The sequence below is a fragment of the Culex quinquefasciatus genome, chromosome 3 (genome assembly GCF_015732765.1).
Source record: "Culex quinquefasciatus strain JHB chromosome 3, VPISU_Cqui_1.0_pri_paternal, whole genome shotgun sequence".
Classification (NCBI taxonomy): domain Eukaryota; kingdom Metazoa; phylum Arthropoda; class Insecta; order Diptera; family Culicidae; genus Culex; species Culex quinquefasciatus.
Window position 1 is genome coordinate 5,507,931 of NC_051863.1, and position 23,225 is coordinate 5,531,155.

Sequence of the window (23,225 nt, forward strand, 5' to 3'; positions counted from 1 at the left end):
TACATATAATTATTATTCTAATAGAAAGAAACAAACAAATTCCATATATAACAAATCAATTTAATTGAAACAAGAAAAACAAAAGTATAACCTATTATTACGATGTATGGTCAAATAAAAAAAAATGTATTCAAAAATCAATAAAAATTACAAAAGTGAAAAATAAAAGTTCGTTTTTATCTAATTTAAAAAAATCCGAAAAGTTTGTCAAATCCCTTCCACACTAAAATAAGCTTTTGACCGAGTCCCAATTCAACCTAACTTGACCCAATTTCATGTAAAACGACTAAGAATCGTAAATTGAGCAAATGTTTTTCTGTGCCGATAGAATCATCATCAAAAGAGAATCTTTTAACGACTCTCCTCTCTCGCGCACGAAAGATCGTTTTAAAGAAACTAAAAAAATCCTCATCTGGATTATTCGACGGAACATCGATTTCACTACTACACACAGGTTTGTTAAAATATCAAAATATCAGCCCTCAGCAACTACAATTATTCCGCCAGAATATTCATGCCTCAAAGACAAGTGCTCTTCTCTCCTTATTGAAAGTCTCAGCGCCGAAAATAGCCGAACACGTTTTCGTGTTTACACACTCGCGATTGACATTTTCCTTTTCTCTCTCATTCCCGCTACCACGATCACCCTACCGCAATAGCGTTTAACCACAAAAGCCGTCACAAAACCAATTTCGCAAAAGGCAGCTTAATGGGACGTCATGCGTGGTCGGTTTCTAATCGCCATCTCGCGTTCTTTCACTGCAGTTTTCGGAGAGATTGAGAGACTCAGCGGTGAGAGCGCAGAGTCGATGAAAAAGGAAGGAGTGATAGAGAGAGAATGCCAACGCTAGGAATCACGAGATACAAGAAGGGATCTCACAAGCTATAGTGGCTGTCGCTATACTCTCGGATGTTTGTGGTGCAAAGATAATCAATTGATAGCTTTTTTATCACTCATTTGCAACACTGACAACACATATAAATGTAAAGTCTCACGTCAAAAAATGACCTTTCACTATTCGTAAATGAACAATGTTTGTAAACAAAATGTAAATGAATGAAATGATTTATGTGTTGCTTACAATGAGATTCACAAAAAAATCGTCAACTGATTTTTAGCAATTATTACGTCACTGGTTGTGTGACATTTTTTTTAATCAAAAAAAAAATTCATGGCATAGGATCTCGAATTGCACGTCGACATTGAAAAAATAAATAAATCAATAATAAATATTATTATAATTTTTTGCCAAGGGCTGAGTTTTTTATAAATAAAAATAAGATAGCCATCGTGAAAATATGACAACCGTGCTGCAAATGGGATTTTCTGCAACAGTTCTTAAAATTCAAGTTATTTTACTAATATTAATTGATTTGGCTGAAACGTCCCTATGACCAAAAAAGCCATTTTGCATCATTGCATAGTCCAAACTGCAAACAATTCTTCATATAATTAAGGCAGCATTCTATGTAAAATTGATAAGAAATTTTCTGATCGAATTAATGTCTTTAGCAAAGTCAAGGAAAAAAAAATCTACAGAAACTGAATTGACAGGGATAAATTAGCAGTTTAAAAAAAAGCTCGTTCGTGGCCGGCCTAACACTAGCTTTTTCAGAATGAACTGTTGACACTTCAAGTTAAATTCCCGTTTTTTGTTATTTTTTATTTTCATTATATTATTTGTCTAAGGAAACAAAAAAGGCATCTTTCGCGCCACAGAGAAGAACAGGAGAACATTTAGCCGCCCAGTTATGATTTGGTAATTGGGAATATAACTAATAGGGGGATGGCGTCGCTATTTTTAGACCACGTTTTCCACTTTTTCTCATCGAAACCGACTACTTTATCGACTTAATTTTGCTGGGCGAGATAGGACGCCGTCTATTTTTAGACGATGACTCAGCACTTTTCCACTCTTGCACCTCAAAAAACCAGGTGGCAGCACGATGTAACGCCACGTCCCTATACCACCTGAGCTAGATTCTCAGCACTTTGACAACCATTCATTGCCGGCCGCTTTCATCTGCACCGCACACCAGGGTCAAGGATAGGGGATTTGGAAGACGAATTGTTGATGGTCCACTTTTTCAATAGGAAAAGGGAAAATATCCATGTAAGTTTCGCTTGGAGTTGGACGGTTTTTAGGAATGTGAATGGTCTATGGCGCCTAGGCGAGTGCAACTGACATTGTTGTTAACTCAGCCACACTTCTGCTCCTTTTGAAGAATTATAGGAATATTAATAAAAACGATTTTCATGCAGAACTATTTGATTTGAAAATCAAATTTCAAGCATATTTTTACATTTTTTTTTATGTAACTGATATGGCTTCAAGCCTTGAAAAATATTTGCAACCACCTTATTTCAAGCATTGGACTTTTTTTCCTTAAGTGGCACTTGGGGTCCATTTTCATAACTCCTGAATTCTTGTTTCTTGCTGCTGAATTCTTGTCAAACCGGTTCCAAACCGGTGCAATGTTGCATGCAATTTTATAGCAACGCAGCCAAAAAAGATTGCTTCCGGTAAAAAATGCCGAGAAATGTCACGCTTCTGTCAATGTCAGCTGGTGAAAAAAAAAACACACACGCACAAAAAGTTGCGATTTTATGAAAAAGAAGTTTTATATAAAACAAGTCAAATAGAGTTATCTAAGCCCGAGCTCACGCACACTAGCACCCCATTTGTTTTGCTCGCGGGTACAAAATTTAACCTCAATCTTTTCGTGTACGTACACGCAATACATGCACACGTAGATAACTCTATTGCCTCACTTTGATGAAATGCGAAATAAATACAATTTCTAAATTTATATTCCGAAACAAGATCCCATACATCATAACCAAAGATGAGCTTTTGAGTGGCAGAGATAAAGGAGGCTTTTCAGAGAATTTTAATTTGGGGTCACTTGAAGCGAGAGGGGTTTGGCAGATACCAGAATTTCTAATGCAAGGGAAAAACTAGACTGCGGACAGCGGCCAGAGAAAAAAAAACGCGTTGTTAAGACAATCGCGAAGTACCTACCGTAAAATGGGGTCAATCGGGTCACATGGGGCGAATTGGGACAGCAGTTTTAACCATGTTGGAGCACAACATTTTCATTTTTCTGGTTGGTTTCGGTTAGAACAGACTTAGACCAACAAAATGTGTACATCCGTTTCCAAATTTAAATGCTTTAAGTGCTCTAAAAACTGCTGTCCCTATTCAGACTGAAGTCCCGATTCGCCCCCGATTACGGTAGTTCTCTTTCCTGCGAACGATCTTCTGCTTGGCATTATTTTCACCGGGCAAACGCTGCCCAAGCCCCAAGCCGAATCACATATCAACACTTGCGTGCACCCAGTTCATGTCCTGAATAACCGGTAGCGTCAAGCCCACGGTCCAGATCTGCGCCAACAAGAAATAAAAGTTCCAAACCCAAAGGAGGCAGAACTACAACGGTGCATCATTTGCTTCTCCAAACTTGCTAGGTTCCTCCAAATTGACGAACTATCCAGCTCAGTCTGTCCAGCTTTGCAGCCACGCCGCCTGCATCGCCTTCGGACAACTCTCTGCGGACCAGCCCAAGCACGATTTCATCTCATTGGGCGATCGCCTCCACATTTACCGCGGCCTCCTCGGTGGCTTTCCGGATGCGCTCGCCGGGTATCGAAACGGATTCGCAAAGCGGAAAAATTGCCAAAAGCTGACCATCGACCCAAAGATGAAAAACAGCCAGCTCGCGGAGTTAAATCGTCGTACGCGATGCTGACGGAAATGACGCAATCCGGAGATCAGGACCGTTGAATCCGGCGCGTGGTAAAGGGCACCTGCTTTTTTCTAAACCAGTTCTGTCCGGCAACCAAAATATTTAGAATCAAAGCGATTCGATCAAAATGTACACAAACAACTGTCAAACAGAATTATAGCACGATTTTTTGCCTGCCATAACTCATTCTTGCTTGACATGAATTGAATTCTTGTCGAACAAGAATTCAATTTTTGCTCCGCTCACCTCAAATTTTTAACATCATTTTTTTCATGTATTTTATGGTAAATTCATAAAAAAATTATGTAGGTCAGTTAGTTTTGAGTATGCAAGCATGTTTGCGAGATTTTTCGTCAAAAATAATGCGAAAGTAACCGAAAAATAATTCTTGTCAAAATCGAACCGGTAACATGAATTCAAGAACATAAATTCTGGAGTTATGAAAATGCACCCTTGAACTACATAACATTTAGGAGGGCGCCGTTAATGAATAATGAATTAAGAGCTCCTTCTGTAATTTTTGTATCATTTTTAAATTCAACTGATCCGTTAATAACGCAGTAACAACTCATTGGCAGTCCACCAACTAGTCCCTTTCAAGGCTTTCTTGCAATTCTATTCGGAGTAAGACCAACAAATTTGCGATTAAGTGCTAAATGTATTTGTAAACAAACGCTACACCAACAGTTCACAATTTGTGTAGATTTTGGTTGTATTCAATTAGGTTCGGTCTTCACCATCTCCATCTTTTTTTTCGCGACAAATTTTAAATATAGTCTCATGAGTGTGTCACTTACCTTTCCTCTTAGCGCGTATTGTGTGGTTGTAATCAGACATGCATCCGCTCTAACTCCTCTTTTAGAAGAACTTGTTTGGCATTTCACGTAGAAGATACCCAGCATGTTGTGCCAGTGATTAGAATACGCTAATTACGCTTGTCTTTTAGGCTCCCGAAGACCCTGAGAGATTATTTTGAAACCCAACTGAGATATAGGTTAAGAACTCTTAATTGCACTCAAAGAGCTTTTAAGAAGTTCTTCTTGAGAGCTCAAGAGAACATTTACATGAAAATATAGCTAAAATCGGGTTTTCCAATAAACCAATGTTTTCTACACATTATTCAAGCCAAAAACAAGAAATTTTTACCTAGCAACAAGCATAACATTGCTTTAAACGAAAATGCCATCTAGAACAAGCTGAGTGCCGTTAAAAAGAGCTCATAGTGCCGATGCATGTCTGGTTGTAATAGTTCTAGTGCATATAAATCATAAACGTGGCTTGTTTGCTGATAAAATAAGACGACGACGCACGGCCCCTTTACGATCGGAGCGCCGTAAACTGGTGGAACACGTCCAGTATGTGGGGATCGATGTCCGACGTGAAGAGCAGACTCTCGAGCGTGCTGCTGTACTTTTGCACTTGCTCGTGGTGCTAAAAATTAGAAATTGAGCTTAGCTTCATACAGCTGAGAATTTGTGCAGATCAACTCACCAGCATAAACACCTGCTGCAGCCGTCCCACGGTCCAGCGGTACCAGTCGGTGTCGTAGTCCCGCCCGTCGGTGTCGCACTTGACCAGGTGCTCGGACAGGATCATGATAAAGCGCTGGAAGATGATCAGGAAGAGTCGCTTCTGGTCGACGTAAGCCGCCTCCAGCTTTTCCTCCATCCGTTCGACCTGCTCCTCGGTCGGTTTGTCCGCGTCATCGCCGGTGGTCTTCTTGCGGCGACGAGGAGCGGGACCTCCGGCGCCTTCCGCGCCAGCCTCAGCTTCCGACTCGCTCGATGATGATTCCGCGTTGCGATCCAGCCGGTCCTTGGCGTCGCTCAGCTCTTTGCCTGAAAGCGAGACATTTGGTTAGAATCTCGAAATTTTGTTTCAAAACACAAAAAAGTTTTAACCAACAAAGAAAAAAATAGTTTTTCGCTAAATTAGCTAAAATTTTAGTAAAATTCAACAATTTGGAGGTGGTGATTGCAAATTTGCTAACCAGAACTGTTTTTTTTTTAATTAGAATTTTTGTACTTTAACTTTTTATGTATTTTTGTATTTTTGTATTTTTGTATTTTTGTATTTTTGTATTTTTGTATTTTTGTATTTTTGTATTTTTGTATTTTTGTATTTTTGTATTTTTGTATTTTTGTATTTTTGTATTTTTGTATTTTTGTATTTTTGTATTTTTGTATTTTTGTATTTTGTATTTTTGTATTTTTGTATTTTTGTATTTTTGTATTTTGTATTTTTGTATTTTTGTATTTTTGTATTTTTGTATTTTGTATTTTTGTATTTTTGTATTTTTGTATTTTTGTATTTTTGTATTTTTGTATTTTTGTATTTTTGTATTTTTGTATTTTTGTATTTTTGTATTTTTGTATTTTTGTATTTTTGTATTTTTGTATTTTTGTATTTTTGTATTTTTGTATTTTTGTATTTTTGTATTTTTGTATTTTTGTATTGTTGTATTTTTGTATTTTATAATAAAAAGCGTAATTTTACTCACTCAATTTCGTGACGTGCTGGTTCATCTTCTTGATCGTCAGGTGCAGAATCTCCCACAGGTACATCTTGGTGAACTCGCCGACCATTTCCTTCGAGAACACCCAGGTCGCCACCGCCGAACACTCGACGATCTGCGTTTTCAGCAGCTTGTCCACAATCACGACCAGCATCTGCTGGTGGTCGGTCCACAGCTCAAACACGTTGTGCAGAATGCAGATCTGAGCTTCCTCGGTTTCGGCCAGCGCCTGTTAAACAGAGAGACGGAACAAAACAAAACAAGAAAAATTAACCAATTGTTTTCGATCGAGTCTCGATATCATCGTTCCCACAGCAGCAGCAACAACTGACCTTGAACACCAGATGGAACTTGGAGATGGCGGCAAAGGTGTGGGAAAAGCTCTTCGAGCCCAGATTCAGCAGCGTCTGCACGAACACGTCGATCTTGAGCGGATTGAAGGTCGACTCGACCATATCGTTCTCGGAAGTTTCGCGCGGGTTCGGCAAATCCTTCAACTCGTTCAGCACGTCCTCCGGGGTGCACTTTTGCCGAATGGCCACCACCAGCTTGTGGGCGGCCGACGTTCCCGGCAGGGATGCTGAAAAGAGAAAAAAAACAGCGCACATTATTTCACCACATTCCAATCGAGCAAGAGAGAAACTAATTAACAAATAAAATCGTTTTTTCCACTACTAACAGGCATTCCTTCCATAAGTTTAAATTTGAAAAGTGAAAACGTGCTACAACGGTCCATCGAATCCTCGTGTGTGTTGTTGGATATTACGTTACGCGATCAATGTGTGCATCAAGAAGAAAGCCCTCACTTTTACCTCAAGATCGCCAAGCAAGCAATCATTAACGCTGTTGCAGCAAAACATAGCAACCCGGTTTGGTGGGTGGAAAATTGTATCTGCGCTGCTGGAGGAAGATTGCATGTAAATCATACACTGACTGCAAGCTGAACGCGAACGGACATGCAGCGTTGAGTACTTTCACGATCCTTGTTTTACTTTTGAGCTGTTTTCGAGCATATTTGTTAAGCAATTTTTCCATAGGATTGTTCTTTATGTGTAATTTATCGTTTAATTGTTTCAATTAAAGTACGCGTAAAAGTACGTGGTAAAAACGTCTCCATAGAAAAATACGTCAACATAATTGCAGATAAAGCAATTCGGTAACACAAAATTAAAACGTGTTGAAATTTTTTGTTCAGATTGAAAAATGAGAACTAGCGTAACAACATGTAATTCCATAGAGCACCTAATGTTTGCATATCAGAAATTTGAAGTTGAATTTAAACTCTCAAAAGGCGTTTTCAATTGCAATCACTAAGTGCAAAGCTAAGTAAGGAACACCGTAAGCGTAGGCCGCAGAATATTCAAGATATGATTTTTACTCTCATTACAAGTTACAAGTTATTGGAAATGTCACTTGACATATTTGACATCCATAGAAAAGCAGGGATCGGAATTTCGGGTTGACCGGCCACTTTTGCAAGTTGTCCAAAAATTTATGTTATAATATCTTCTTACCCCAACATAATCCGGAGAATCTCCGGTAAATCTGGACCATATTTTTTCCCTTCTCAACACTTAAAAATATAATCAATAGAAAAAAAATCACTACCCTACAGCTGACTGGTCAGCTTTCGATTTTTTTAAAATTTTGTAAAATTTCAAGAGGCTTGATTCTTTTGGCAATTTGGGGCCTAATCGATTAAGGTTTAGGAGTCGCTTTTTAATTTTATTGGAGTTTATATGGGTAAACTCGGATCGTTGTGCACTTTTCTGCAAAGTTGTAGAGAATTGAATTTCCTACAAGAATCTCACACTTGAATAATTTTGGGCGAGACCCCGGCCCCTGGCAGAAAAATCCTGAAACGATGTTCTTCCCCATACATTTTCGCGATTTCCCCCATATAAACTTCAACGATAACAAGCGACACTTAAAAGTTCATCCGCAAAAAAAAGAAAAGTGTCGACTACGGGAATCGAACCAAACTAACCCAAAGACTTAACTGCCCATGTTCGCATAAATGTCCCATGTGCAAAACAGCAAGCTGCGAAGAACGCATTTGAAGTTTGTCCTACACGAAAGGTTACTGGATGTTGTAGGCTTTTCTGAAAGAGCACACGATTTAGAGCCAAACTGCATCAATAACTCAAAAGCGATGAAAATGCAATTTGGTACTATTAGGAGAAAAACTAATATTAGCGTCGGAGGTCAAGGTGGCTCTTGCTGCTTTTTGAAAACTTTGGCACTGAGCCCTCAATCAATTTTGAGGGAACGATTCTCTCGCTCTCGACTCTAAATTTTGGGTGTACCAAAACAAATTAACCACCACCTAAATGATTTTTATGGTTTTTATAATTTTTATGTTTTTTGAATTTTAAGTTTTTTTTTTATTTTTATGATTTTTGTTATTTTTATGATTTTTGTTATTTTTGTTATTTTTATGATTTTTATGATTTTTGTGATTTTACGATTTTTTAATGATTTTTATGGTGTAGGGGTAAGCGTGGTTGCCTCTCTCCCAGTTGGCCTGGATTCGATCCCAGAAGGTCCCGGTGGCATTTTTCGAGACGAGATTTGTATGACCACGCGTTCCGTCGGACGGGGATGATTTTGATTTTTTAAAAATTATCTCTGTCTCTTTCAGACTTTTAGACATTTTGTCTCTCGTTTTTGTAGTTTTTGTCATTTTTGTCATTTTTGTCATTTTTGTCATTTTTGTCATTTTTGTCATTTTTGTCATTTTTGTCATTTTTGTCATTTTTGTCATATTTGTCATTTTTGTCATTTTTGTCATTTTTGTCATTTTTGTCATTTTTGTCATTTTTGTCATTTTTGTCATTTTTGTCATTTTTGTCATTTTTGTCATTTTTGTCATTTTTGTCATTTTTGTCATTTTGTCATTTTTGTCATTTTTGTAATTTTTGTAATTTTTGTAATTTTTGTAATTTTTGTAATTTTGTAATTTTGTAATTTTGTAATTTTGTAATTTTGTAATTTTTGTAATTTTTGTAATTTTGTAATTTTTGTAATTTTGTAATTTTGTAATTTTGTAATTTTGTAATTTTGTAATTTTTGTAATTTTGTAATTTTGTAATTTTGTAATTTTTGTAATTTTGTAATTTTTGTAATTTTGTAATTTTGTAATTTTGTAATTTTGTAATTTTTGTAATTTTTGTAATTTTTGTAATTTTGTAATTTTTGTAATTTTTGTAATTTTGTAATTTTGTAATTTTTGTAATTTTGTAATTTTTGTCATTTTTGTCATTTTTGTCATTTTGTCATTTTGTCATTTTTGTCATTTTTGTCATTTTTGTCATTTTTGTCATTTTTGTCATTTTGTCATTTTGTCATTTTGTCATTTTGTCATTTTTGTCATTTTGTCATTTTTGTCATTTTGTCATTTTTGTCATTTTGTCATTTTTGTCATTTTTGTCATTTTTGTCATTTTTGTCATTTTTGTCATTTTGTCATTTTTGTCATTTTGTCATTTTGTCATTTTTGTCATTTTTGTCATTTTTGTCATTTTTGTCATTTTTGTCATTTTTGTCATTTTGTCATTTTGTCATTTTGTCATTTTTGTCATTTTGTCATTTTTGTCATTTTTGTCATTTTTCATTTTTGTCATTTTTGTCATTTTGTCATTTTGTCATTTTTGTCATTTTGTCATTTTGTCATTTTTGTCATTTTGTCATTTTTGTCATTTTGTCGTTTTTGTCATTTTTGTCATTTTGTCATTTTTGTCATTTTGTCATTTTGTCATTTTTGTCATTTTTGTCATTTTGTCATTTTTGTCATTTTTGTCATTTTTGTCATTTTTGTCATCTTTGTCATTTTTGTCATTTTTGTCATTTTTGTCATTTTTGTCATTTTTATCATTTTTGTCATTTTTGTCGTTTTTGTCATTTTTGTCATTTCGGTCATTTTTGTCGTTTTTGTCACTTTTGTCGTTTTTGTCGTTTTTGTCATTTTTGTCATTTTGTCATTTTGTCATTTTGTCATTTTGTCATTTTTGTCATTTTGTCGTTTTTGTCATTTTTGTCATTTTTGTCATTTTGTCATTTTGTCATTTTTCATTTTGTCATTTTTGTCATTTTGTCATTTTTGTCATTTTTGTCATTTTGTCATTTTGTCATTTTGTCATTTTGTCATTTTGTCATTTTTGTCATTTTGTCATTTTTGTCATTTTGTCATTTTGTCATTTTTGTCATTTTTGTCATTTTGTCATTTTGTCATTTTTGTCATTTTGTCATTTTGTCATTTTTGTCATTTTTGTCATTTTGTCATTTTTGTCGTTTTTGTCATTTTTGTCATTTTTGTCATTTTTGTCATTTTTGTCATTTTTGTCATTTTTGTCATTTTTGTCATTTTTGTCATCTTTGTCATTTTTGTCATTTTTGTCATTTTTGTCATTTTTATCATTTTTGTCATTTTTGTCGTTTTTGTCATTTTTGTCATTTCGGTCATTTTTGTCGTTTTTGTCACTTTTGTCGTTTTTGTCGTTTTTGTCATTTTTGTCATTTTTGTCATTTTTGTCATTTTTGTCGTTTTTGTCATTTTTGTCATTTTTGTCATCTTTGTCATTTTTGTCATTTTTGTCATTTTTGTCATTTTTATCATTTTTGTCATTTTTGTCGTTTTTGTCATTTTTGTCATTTCGGTCATTTTTGTCGTTTTTGTCACTTTTGTCGTTTTTGTCGTTTTTGTCATTTTTGTCATTTTTGTCATTTTTGTCATTTTTGTCATTTTTGTCGTTTTTGTCATTTTTGTCATTTTTGTCATTTTTGTCATTTTTGTCATTTTTGTCATTTTTGTCATTTTGTCATTTTGTCATTTTTGTCATTTTTGTCATTTTTGTCATTTTGTAATTTTGTCATTTTGTCATTTTTGTCATTTTTGTCATTTTTGTCATTTTTGTCATTTTTGTCATTTTTGTCATTTTGTCATCTTTGTCATTTTGTCATTTTTGTCATTTTTGTCATTTTGTCATTTTTATCATTTTTGTCATTTTTGTCGTTTTTGTCATTTTTGTCATTTCGGTCATTTTGTCGTTTTTGTCACTTTTGTCGTTTTTGTCGTTTTTGTCATTTTGTCATTTTTGTCATTTTGTCATTTTTGTCATTTTGTCATTTTGTCATTTTTGTCGTTTTTGTCATTTTTGTCATTTTTGTCATTTTGTCATTTTGTCATTTTGTCATTTTGTCATTTTGTCATTTTGTCATTTTGTCATTTTGTCATTTTTGTCATTTTTGTCATTTTGTCATTTTTGTCATTTTTGTCATTTTTGTCATTTTTGTCATTTTGTCATTTTTGTCATTTTTGTCATTTTTGTCATTTTGTCATTTTTGTCATTTTGTCATTTTTGTCATTTTGTCATTTTGTCATTTTGTCATTTTGTCGTTTTTGTCATTTTTGTCATTTTTGTCATTTTTGTCATTTTTGTCATTTTTGTCATTTTTGTCATTTTTGTCATTTTTGTCATCTTTGTCATTTTTGTCATTTTTGTCATTTTTGTCATTTTTATCATTTTTGTCATTTTTGTCGTTTTTGTCATTTTGGTCATTTCGGTCATTTTTGTCGTTTTTGTCACTTTTGTCGTTTTTGTCGTTTTTGTCATTTTTGTCATTTTTGTCATTTTTGTCATTTTTGTCGTTTTTGTCATTTTTGTCATTTTTGTCATCTTTGTCATTTTTGTCATTTTTGTCATTTTTGTCATTTTTGTCATTTTTGTCATTTTTATCATTTTTGTCATTTTTGTCGTTTTTGTCATTTTTGTCATTTCGGTCATTTTAGTCGTTTTTGTCACTTTTGTCGTTTTTGTCGTTTTTGTCATTTTTGTCATTTTTGTCATTTTTGTCGTTTTTGTCATTTTTGTCATTTTTGTCATTTTTGTCATTTTTGTCATTTTTGTCATTTTTGTCATTTTTGTCATTTTTGTCATTTTTGTCATTTTTGTCATTTTTGTCATTTTTGTCATTTTTGTCATTTTTGTCATTTTGTCATTTTTGTCATTTTGTCATTTTGTCATTTTTGTCATTTTTGTCATTTTTGTCATCTTTGTCATTTTTGTCATTTTTGTCATTTTTGTCATTTTTATCATTTTTGTCATTTTTGTCGTTTTTGTCATTTTTGTCATTTCGGTCATTTTTGTCGTTTTTGTCACTTTTGTCGTTTTTGTCGTTCTTGTCATTTTTGTCATTTTGTCATTTTTGTCATTTTGTCATTTTGTCATTTTGTCATTTTTGTCATTTTTGTCATTTTGTCATTTTGTCATTTTGTCATTTTTGTCATTTTTGTCATTTTTGTCATTTTTGTCATTTTTGTCATTTCGGTCATTTTTGTCGTTTTTGTCACTTTTGTCGTTTTTGTCGTTCTTGTCATTTTTGTCATTTTTGTCATTTTTATCATTTTTGTCATTTTTGTCGTTTTTGTCATTTTTGTCATTTCGGTCATTTTTGTCGTTTTTGTCACTTTTGTCGTTTTTGTCGTTCTTGTCATTTTTGTCATTTTTGTCATTTTTGTCATTTTTGTCATTTTTGTCGTTTTTGTCATTTTTGTCATTTTTGTCATTTTTGTCATTTTGTCATTTTTGTCATTTTTGTCATTTTGTCATTTTGTCATTTTGTCATTTTTGTCATTTTGTCATTTTTGTCATTTTGTCATTTTTGTCATTTTTGTCATTTTTGTCATTTTTGTCATTTTTGTCATTTTTGTCATTTTTGTCATTTTTGTCATTTTGTCATTTTGTCATTTTGTCATTTTGTCATTTTTGTCATTTTGTCATTTTGTCATTTTGTCATTTTTGTCATTTTGTCATTTTTGTCATTTTTGTCATTTTTGTAATTTTGTCATTTTTGTCATTTTTGTCATTTTTGTCATTTTGTCATTTTGTCATTTTGTCATTTTTGTCATTTTGTCATTTTTGTCATTTTGTCATTTTGTCATTTTTGTCGTTTTTGTCATTTTTGTCATTTTGTCATTTTGTCATTTTTGTCATTTTGTCATTTTGTCATTTTTGTCATTTTGTCATTTTGTCATTTTTGTCATTTTTGTCATTTTTGTCATTTTTGTCATTTTTGTCATTTTTGTCATTTTTGTCATTTTTGTCATCTTTGTCATTTTTGTCATTTTTGTCATTTTTGTCATTTTTATCATTTTTGTCATTTTTGTCGTTTTTGTCATTTTTGTCATTTCGGTCATTTTTGTCGTTTTTGTCACTTTTGTCGTTTTTGTCGTTTTTGTAGTTTTTGTCGTTTTTTGTCATTTTTTGTCGTTTTTGTCGTTTTTGTCATTTTTGTCATTTTTGTCATTTTTGTCATTTTTGTCGTTTTTGTAGTTTTTGTCGTTTTAGTTTTTAGTTTTGGTCAAAAGGCATAACAGAGAGTTAGACGCAATCAACTATAGATTTCCAATTTGTTCAATGTAGATCAATTTCCTGATGCACAACTCAACGCACTTATTATTGTGTTACAATTTCCAATGCGTATCTCCATGATGTAAATAAGAGCATGTCTTGATCGACCTTCCACTTCTCGGAGTAAATGATGCAATCAAATGTTGCTGATGGTGGATAAGTACACCATACATGATAGTTTGTATTTCATACGATCGTGCAGCACTCGACTTCCTGTTCCCTAACTATGAAAGCTAGCGAATTCAATCACAACCGGGTCCAACTTCGTTTTCTTCGTGATCGTGCAAAACGCTACATTATAATAATTCTAGGTTACACAATAAACCACCACCACCAGGAACCTCTGCACTACTGTCACTTTCGCTTTCAATAGGAAGAGGCGTTTCCGACTCGCGTCAACATAGTTTAATTACACATGTAATTGCATAATTTTACGCCACTTTGGTTGCCTTTTTCGTGACACGGATGATATCCGCCTTTTTCGGGGAGGGCATCAGACTGCTGAAAAAAAAAACAACAACATCAACATTAAAGAAAGCTAAACTGTGCACGGTTTAGTGTCATAAAAGAAAACACCTTTATGGAAATTGTGTGTATACCACCGTATTCCTTCCATGTGGCGATCGGTGTAAACAGACATCATTTTCCGCTGCTGTTTTTTTAGTGTTGCTTTGAACGGTGTGTTTCAGGCATCTCTACATTTTTTTTAAATTATATTTCGAGTTGAGATAACGTTTATTTTTTTTTAAACATCCAGGACAGTAAATTTTAAAAATTTACGTCTCATTCAAACCCACCGCGCACAGCCGTCGTCGTCGCGTATAAAATTCGCATGATAACATGAAGCTCGCTCGCTCGTGCACTATGCATTTATGCATCTGCGAGTTTTTTTCCCCTCTTCTTTCGCGTTTGGTCTGTTTTGCTTTGCGTTTTCGCGCTTTAGCCTGTCCGCAAGTGCAAATTGATATGGTTTCTCGCATCACAATGCACCCCCAAGGCCGTCCGTTATTAGCTAGCGGGCGAATCCGTTTTTTTCTTTTTTTTCGCTTCTTTTAATTCAATTTTTCCAACACGACACGCGCACACCACCCACAAAAAATAGGATGGTGTTGCTGCAGGATTGAATGAACTGCTCGGCATAGTTAAGGATTCAAAGCCCTTGTCCACTTTTGAACGTTGAACGTTAAAGTGAATAAATGACCACGACGACAGTCTTATTGATGAGGTGTGAACAGTATGGATTAAAAATGTTAAGTGTTGATATCATGGCCATTGATTTTATTTTTGATTTATTTATTTCTATTTTTTTATTTTCAAGCATCTCATTTTAGAGTATTTTTATAACGATTACACGACAGTTTATCGTTTACAAAAAAGTCATCGTGGACCATCAAACACAACTTCTATTTTTGTCTACATGAATTGAAATTTTTAGTAAAAATAAACTCTTAACGGGAATATATATTGAAATACAGAATTTTAATATTAAAAATTTTCAACAAATTTGTGAAGCCAACATTAATTTTCCTAAATGTAAAAAAAAAATTTCATTGTTTCCAATGAACACGAAAATCGTTTGGATTTCATTAGATAGTTATCCCTATAAAATCAAAATCAATCTTTATCTAGTTTGTTAAACTCTTACTCATAAAAATAATTAGGCCGATGCAAAATTTAAAAAAAAAGTTTTTGCTCCGGCTCTACCCGTGGTTGGGGCGGGGGAGGGACCAAAAAATAAAAAAATATATACATAAAAATTTAAATAACAATCCATGATTATAATGTTGATATTGAATGAAGAAAGCGTTATAAAAAGCAATGTAACACTAATTCAGTTGTTTTGCAATCATTGGTTTGCAAAAAAATGTAAGAATTGAAAAAAACAAAATTTTAGCTAAACAAAAAAAAGTTTTTGCGGTACAGTATGCTGTTGAAAATGATTGTACATGCAGAGAAATGCATTTTAAATTCGAATCGATTTTTCAAGCCGATTTGGAAGGGAGGGGTGGAGAGGGGTGGGTTGACAGAAACTTTTAAAACTATTTGGGGCTAATAAAATTGGGGTTTCAACAGCTTTGTTATTATTTAAAGTTAAGGCCTTTGGGTCTCGTGGCGCAGGGGTAGCGGCTTCGGCTGCCGATCCCGATGATGCTATGAGACGCGGGTTCGATTCCCGCCTTATCCACTGAGCTTCTATCGGATGGTGAAGTAAAACGTCGGTCCCGGTTTCTCCTGTCTCGTCAGAGGCGCTGGAGCAGAAATCCCACGTTAGAGGAAGGCCATGCCCCGGGGGGCGTAGTGCCAATAGTTTCGTTTTCGCCTTTGAAAATATTGTTCAAAGTTGGATATTTTTTCAAAAAAATCTAAAAAATTTGAAGGAAAAAAGCATTTTTGGTCTCGTTTAAAAAATGCTTAATTTTTTTGTTTTTCATGAAACTTATAATTGCACTTTTTTTTTTATTCCATTGTTGAATTCATGGCTTGTTACTAAAATTTCTTATTTTTTCTCAAATTGCGAATTTTGGCGAAGTCTGACGTTTTCTTGACTTTCTCGATTTCCCAGAATTGAGTTGCCAAGCTGGACTGATACAATAACTAAAAACCTGCAGCCATAACAAGTATATTTTTCCAATTTCAATTCAATTCGGTTTTATTTGATGGATAATCAAGTAACAATAAGTTCATTTGAATTACATACAACTAAATCATAGTATTGGTATCTTTTGTAGATGTGTGATGATTAATGAGCTCCCTGAGGGCCAGAACTGCTCTGCCTTGTCAGGTCCGAAACCGTGTCATCATCTACCCCGCAGGTTAAAAAGATTTTTTATTTTTATTTTTGTTTTTTTTATGCCAAATTCCAACATTATGTCGGGAAAAATAGTCCTTCTTTTACGGTGCAAAATATCATACATACCGATTTTTTACCATTAGTTTGTTCAAAAAAACACACCGTGCTAATAAAAGATTTAAAGCAGTTTAAATATAATAAACAGCTAATTTTAATAGCAAATAAATTTAAAATATTTTCAAAAACAAATCAAAAAGTCGAGTTATTTCTGCTTGTAATATCGACAAAAAAAAGAAAACCATGTTAGATCTTTCTGGTGAACGCAACAACTTGAAGAAAACCGTATAATCCACCGCACGACAGGCAAATAAGAAATAAAAATTGCTCCTTCGATAGAAATTATGAATGCCAAAAAAATCGTTCTAATTCAATTATCCTGGCCAAGTCGAGTATAAAGATGCCCGGTCGGACATCCACAGACCGAGTCGTTTCTTGGTTCTAGAAGTCTGAAGTAGTTCGCCCTCGGTAGCGAAATTTCTTCAACTTGTCTCTAGTAAATTCATCAGTTAGTGAAGTGACGTGCAATATGGCCTCGTACGCAGCAGCATGGAAGGCCGCCGAAGCGGTGGCCAACCTGACCGTGGTGGACAAGGTTCCGGCGGATATGCTGCACATGGTGGACGCCCACTGGTACCAGTTTCCGCCGATGAACCCGCTGTGGCACGCGATGCTCGGATGGGCCATCTTCTTCCTGTGCCTGATCTCGGTGATCGGCAACGGAATGGTCGTGTACATCTTCACCAACACCAGGACGCTCCGGACCCCCTCAAACCTGCTAGTGGTCAATCTGGCCTTCTCGGACTTCCTGATGATGTTTACGATGGGACCGCCGATGGTGATCAACTGCTACTACGAGACCTGGGTGTTTGGAGCGTTTGCTTGCGAGGTCTACGGCATGTTTGGATCGCTGTTTGGCTGTGTCTCGATCTGGACCATGACTATGATTGCGTTTGATCGTTACAACGTTATTGTTAAGGGTCTTTCGGCCAAACCTCTGACCAACAACGGGGCGCTGGTGCAGATCTTTGGCGTTTGGATCGCGTCTCTGGGCTGGACGCTCGCTCCGTTCTTCGGCTGGAACCGGTACGTCCCCGAGGGCAACATGAGTGCCTGCGGAACCGACTACCTCACCGACACCATGCTGAGCCGTTCGTACATCCTGGTCTACTCGATGTTCGTGTACTTTGCGCCACTGCTCCTGATCATCTACTCGTACATCTTCATCATCAAGGCCGTGTCCGCCCACGAGAAGAACATGCGCGAACAGGCCAAGAAGATGAACGTGGCCTCGCTCCGGTCCCAGGAAACGCAAAGCACCAGCACCGAGATGAAGCTGGCCAAGGTCGCGCTGGTCACCATCTCCCTCTGGTTCATGGCTTGGACGCCGTATCTGATCATCAACTATACGGGAATCTTCAAGGCCGCCCCGATCACGCCGCTGGCCACCATCTGGGGATCGCTGTTCGCCAAGGCCAACGCCGTGTACAACCCGATCGTGTACGGAATCAGCCATCCCAAGTACCGTGCCGCGCTGTACCAGAAGTTCCCGTCGCTGTCCTGCAGCGACTCCGTCGAGGACACCCAATCGATGGCTTCCGCGGAAACTACCGTCGCCGAGAAGACTGCCGCCTAATCACGCTGTAAATGATTTAGTTTTAATAAAATAAAAAATGCAATGCAAATTTCCGTAACAATTGGAAACGTAACCCTGTTTTACTAACAAAGGTTAAGCTTGTTGTTTCATGGTTCGTTTGATCTGCAAACAGCGAGAGAGAGACGAACCTTCTGTGTGACATAATCGCGGAACCAACAACCGTCGAAGATGATATTCTTCCGGAGAGAATTAGTTCCACCATGTGCTGTCGCAGTTTTGACGCCAAACTCCGCTTCGCGGTGGTAGTCAAACAAAATGGAAAGTACTCAACTCTTGCTGTATCGATTTTAAACGGTAGCAGCGAGTATTGCGTGCTCGGACTTTCTTCCACAGGTATCCGCTTACCACTTTACGATAGTGATGGTATTTGCCGAGGTTTTTTCGAGAAGAAAAATGTTGCTACCAAGTTTCAAATTTTCCTCTAAACAAAGTTCCTTCGGCTTGTCCGTAAGATGGAAAGCGAACATTCCTCACAGAAAAAAAAAAACATTTCATTTCTCTCCGGCGTTGTACAGGCTTGGATTTGATCGCGTGTGCGAGAAATGTTGAGCGCCTTCTCCTTCGACTATGTTTTGATCGTTAACATATAGTGAGAGGAGGTTGGAGGAAAATTTGTTTAATTTCTATCAACAAGCTTGGGCTCGTGCGCGCGCGCTCGCAAATGAAACCGATAAGAGATTTGCCTCTCGCCGTGGGCCCATGGCATCTGCTCGGGTCCGGTTCAGAGCCTTGCGTTCGCGCGCTCCAAGGATCAGTCGAGTGAAAAATTGGTGAAAACGTTTTGGCTGATGGAATTGTTGAAAATTGGCAGGCGAGATCTGTTTTTACGAAGAGATAAACTGCACGAAGCGTCAAAACCTTTAACTTTTTTATTGTTTGCTGGTTTGTAGTACTATTACATCTCAATTTTGAAATCTCTCATCAAACAAAATTTACATCATAATGAAACATAGTAGTCTGCCACCCCCCTAAGAAGATACTATCCTAATCAATTAGTCCACCACCTTGTGCTGACCAATCAGATAAGTGTGAGAATGATTTACAGCGGAGATGCTGCCAAGTGTATTCCGCGCTTACTTCCATCATGTTTGGACAAGATTGCATAAAATATTCTGCGTTTTTCGCAAAAACAACAACAACACTAACACCAACCACCCAAGAAGCAAACTAGCAAAGCGCGTCGCTCTCGATTTTTTCACAGTTGACTTCTTGGGCGCCTAATTAAAAGGCCGCCGTAGTAGGCGGCGTCGTCGTCGTCGTTTCACTCTCAGCAAAGCTAAAATGATGTAATTGCTTAGCTTAAAGCAAGAGTACGTCTTCTATGCAAAAATGTGGCCAAAAAAGTTCCTGCCAACCCAGACGGAACATCACGTTCATATAACGAAAGAGCCACCTAAAGTATGCCCACAGTTGACCGAGTTAAAATTGAAGATTTCGAGTTGACCTAAAGACCGCCCGGATGCTCCATGACCTTGCCACGGTCAACCATTTTTCATAATTAATTACAGCATCGTTTAATTAGTGGCGACAGGTTGAATAATTGAACATTGTGAAATGGGTTTCCTTTTTTTTCGAGCTACCTTGCGGAGGTGTGTTAGATGAGGCACATTTCCATGTTTTTTTGGTTGATTGTAATTAAAAATAATTGTATCACATCTGTTTGGTTGGACCCCGTTGCGTTAGCAGCAGGTTGTTGGAGCAAATTCGAACAAAATGCTATCAAATGTTGAAGTGCGTAGAGCAGCAATATCGATTTGTTTGATGCTTTCAAACAATTAATTTAGAGTCTTGTCGACTTCAAACTGCTGTCCAGTAATGATAATTAGAAGTGGTGTCAAGCATACTGTTAACAGCATTTGAAAACAAAACCATCGATCAAATTTTTGCATGCGAAATCCTAATCAAATTGAGAAAGCTAAATAGCAGCTTGAGCGTATCACCCAGCAGTGATTGTTCTTATGGATTTTTACCATTACAAATATTAACCAAAGTATGATTTATTATTTTATTTTTTTATGTATTATTTTAAATTCCTAGCAATTTTTTTCATCATTTTCACACAATAACACATTAACCCATAACCAAAAGAAGATTTCATATAATTCAAAAGAAGAAAAAACTTATTTTTAAAATCAGAATACATTTTTAATATGACCTTTTACGTGGATCATTTTGAGAAACTTGTGTGCAAAAAAATATCGCTCCCGAAATTTTCGAAGGAAAACAATCAATAGAAGATTTTATGTAAATCTCATTGCACAGTTTCCCAGATCGCAAAATGGTGCCTTAAGGAGGGGTATTTCAAATAAAATGAGGCAACTTATGGCTTGGTTGAAAATTAGGTTGGTTTTCGTTTTCGAAAATCTAAATTTGCAGGAATATTGTTGGGAATTGTTTTGTTTTCTAGAACAAAACCTCTGAGCAAACCTTCAAAAATATTTTTTAACGTAGAAATTCAGAGTTAAGTTTCAGAGATAAGTGATATTCGAGACATTTCGTTTAAAAAAGTACATTTGGATTTGAGGGTCAAAAGTTACAGCCATTTTAAGATACAAAAGATGCAAATTTAAAACTTAAATATCACGAAAAAGCGCAGGAATTTTTTTTAAGCGCCATGCAGGGACCACTCAAATCCCATTTTCAAATTCCCGACATTTCCCGACTTTTCCAGAAAGCTCAAATTATATGAGCAACTCTCTACGAAATCGGCCGATTTCGACCATTTTTATTTTTTGTATTTTTTGATTTGACTTAAACTTTGTGGGGGCCTTCCCTATGACCAAATAAGCTATTTTGCGTCATTGGTTCATCCATACAAGTCTCCATACAATTATGGCTGCTGTCCATACAAAAATGGTATGTAAATATTCAAACAGCTGTAACTTTTGAGTGAATTTTCTGATCAATTTGGTGTCTTCGGCAAAGTTGTAGGTATTGTTGAGGACTTTTGAGAAAAAATAGGTACACGGAAAAAAAATTGCCAGACATTGAAAAGGGCCAAACATTAAATATTACGCCCATTTAAAATGCTTGTCTTGATTTAAAAAATTTCAAAATATTTTTTCGAAAAGATCGGAAAATTTCACGAATTTTCCATGTATTAACATTGAAAATCGGACCATTAGCTGCTGAGATATGGTCATTAGAAAATGGTGGGTTGTTTTGGTGATATTAAAAAAACTTCAATTTTCGTGTTTCTTTTTCTTAAAGCGGCTCTATCTCAGCAACCCGAGGTCCAATCTTTAATATCTCTTAGACAATTTTATAGCAAATTTTCTGAACTTTTAAAAAAAATATTTTTAGAAATGGTCACTCATGGTCACTATTTTTAAAAATTGAAAAACTGCAAATATTTCGCTAAAATCAAACTTTCGGTGGCTATATCTTGAAAACGGAGCCCTTTATCAAAAAATCTACAACTTTGCCGAAGACACCAAACTAATCAGAAAATTCACTCAAAAGTTACAGCTGTTTGAATATTTACATACCATTTTTGTATGGGCAGCAGCCAAAATTGTATGGAGACTTGTATGGGCGAACCAATGACGCAAAATAGCTTATTTGGTCATAGGGAAGGCCCCCACAAAGTTTGAGCCAAATCAAAAAATACAAATAAAATCCATTTCCGGTTTTGGTAGAGAGTTGCTCATATGCATTTCTTTTCAAAAGAATTATTTCAAACATAAAACTCAATATCAGCTTTAAAAAAAATTGTAAACACAGAAATTTAACAACAAAATTCCTAAAAATACGCAAAAATGGAAGCTCATTTTGATTCAGTCTAAAAACATAAACAATTAATCTTTGAAAAGTAATCAAAATCTCTTCAATACTTAAAGTTTCAATATTTATTTTTTATATTGGCAAACGTATAGTTTTTGATACTTCGTTTCAACTGGAAATGTCAAAAAGCTAAAGATAACTGATTTTAAAATTTTATTCATGATGGTTGTTATAAATTCTTCAAAGAATTTGGGAAAAAATGTAAAAAATCGTTAAAAAATGTGTTTTTCCACAAAGTTCCTTTTTTAAAATTTGTATCAATGTTGATTTATCTAGTTGTCAGTATTTAAGTAATTTAATGTTGAAGTGACAAATTCTTTAAACAATTTTGCAGTAACCCAAAACCTCTTGAAATTATTTTATTGCAATTTGAATATTTTCTTATGTTAACAAAACGTAAAATGGTTTTTAATTATTTTTTTTTTTTCATTCAAATCGAACATTGAAAAACGAAAAAAACGAAGTTGACTTTATAGCTGTCGGCCACCATTGCTAGTACCAACCACTAGTGTCTTCCTTTTATCTACAAGGACTTCGCCGCCCTGGGCTCCTAAGTGTATGAAAGTATGGCACGGAGCGACGGCGCCGAATACCCATATTTACACAAAGAATTTTAGAGCGCCCGCCGCGGGATTCGAACCGGCGACCTCTGGATTGTGAGTCCAGTGCGCGGTCCGATTGATCCACACGGGCGGGACCGAACATTGATTAGATTTTATTCGATCTTTAGTTTTCCGATAACTGAAAATCTTGTCTTATCGATAGTAAATTTATACATTCTCACAAAAAAGTTCAAGGGCAACATTTTGATTTTGTGCTTTGAAATTACGTTATGAATTTAGCTACCAAATTAAAAATATTTACAAAAAAAGAACATTGCCAAACTCAAGTTGGAATCTTTTTCAAATATTAAATTCATGTGACAAAATGATAGTACTAAGAAATTATTCAAGAGTTAAAACATATTTTTTAAACATGTATGCAACATGTATTTTTGGCGGATTTTGGCGAATTCCCGTCTTTTTCCCGACTTTCCCAACTTGAATGGCCACCCTGGCCATTTTATGTACATTAGAATAGGATATCTAGGACTACAAACGCTGAAAACATCTCGGAGATATTTTCATTTGAAAATGAATAATTTTCAAGGGAACCACCCTAACGAAATTTGAAAATTGTTTAACTATATGTTTTTCTATGTAATTTTGAATCAATGTTTGGTCATGTTTTGGGATTATTTCATAATTTTGATTATGAAAACAAATTG

General features: G+C 35.4%; 2 protein-coding genes across 2 annotated transcripts in view; one reads left to right on the forward strand and one right to left on the reverse strand.

Annotated features, from left to right (window-relative positions):
- Positions 1 to 4,991: 4,991 nt before the first annotated feature.
- LOC6046260 (nuclear cap-binding protein subunit 1) overlaps positions 4,992 to 23,225 on the reverse strand; it is a 48,749-nt gene continuing 30,515 nt past the window's right edge. Inside the window, exons 4-7 of the mRNA XM_038258881.1 lie at positions 6,595 to 6,842; positions 6,248 to 6,491; positions 5,239 to 5,585; positions 4,992 to 5,178 (exon numbers count right to left, since the gene is read on the reverse strand). Of these exons, the coding sequence (XP_038114809.1) occupies positions 5,065 to 5,178; positions 5,239 to 5,585; positions 6,248 to 6,491; positions 6,595 to 6,842 (953 nt within the window). The 3' untranslated portion in view covers positions 4,992 to 5,064. The remainder of the gene's footprint in view (positions 5,179 to 5,238; positions 5,586 to 6,247; positions 6,492 to 6,594; positions 6,843 to 23,225) is intronic.
- Positions 16,943 to 18,222, forward strand: LOC6046259 (opsin-1). The gene has a single exon (XM_038258882.1). The coding sequence runs from the start codon at positions 17,048 to 17,050 to the stop codon at positions 18,152 to 18,154; it is 1,107 nt and encodes a 368-aa protein (XP_038114810.1). The 5' UTR covers positions 16,943 to 17,047; the 3' UTR covers positions 18,155 to 18,222.

Bases quoted from the DNA above. Each gene is read 5' to 3' on its own strand.
- LOC6046259 (XM_038258882.1), top strand. From the start codon at position 17,048: ATGGCCTCGTACGCAGCAGCATGGAAGGCCGCCGAAGCGGTGGCCAAC.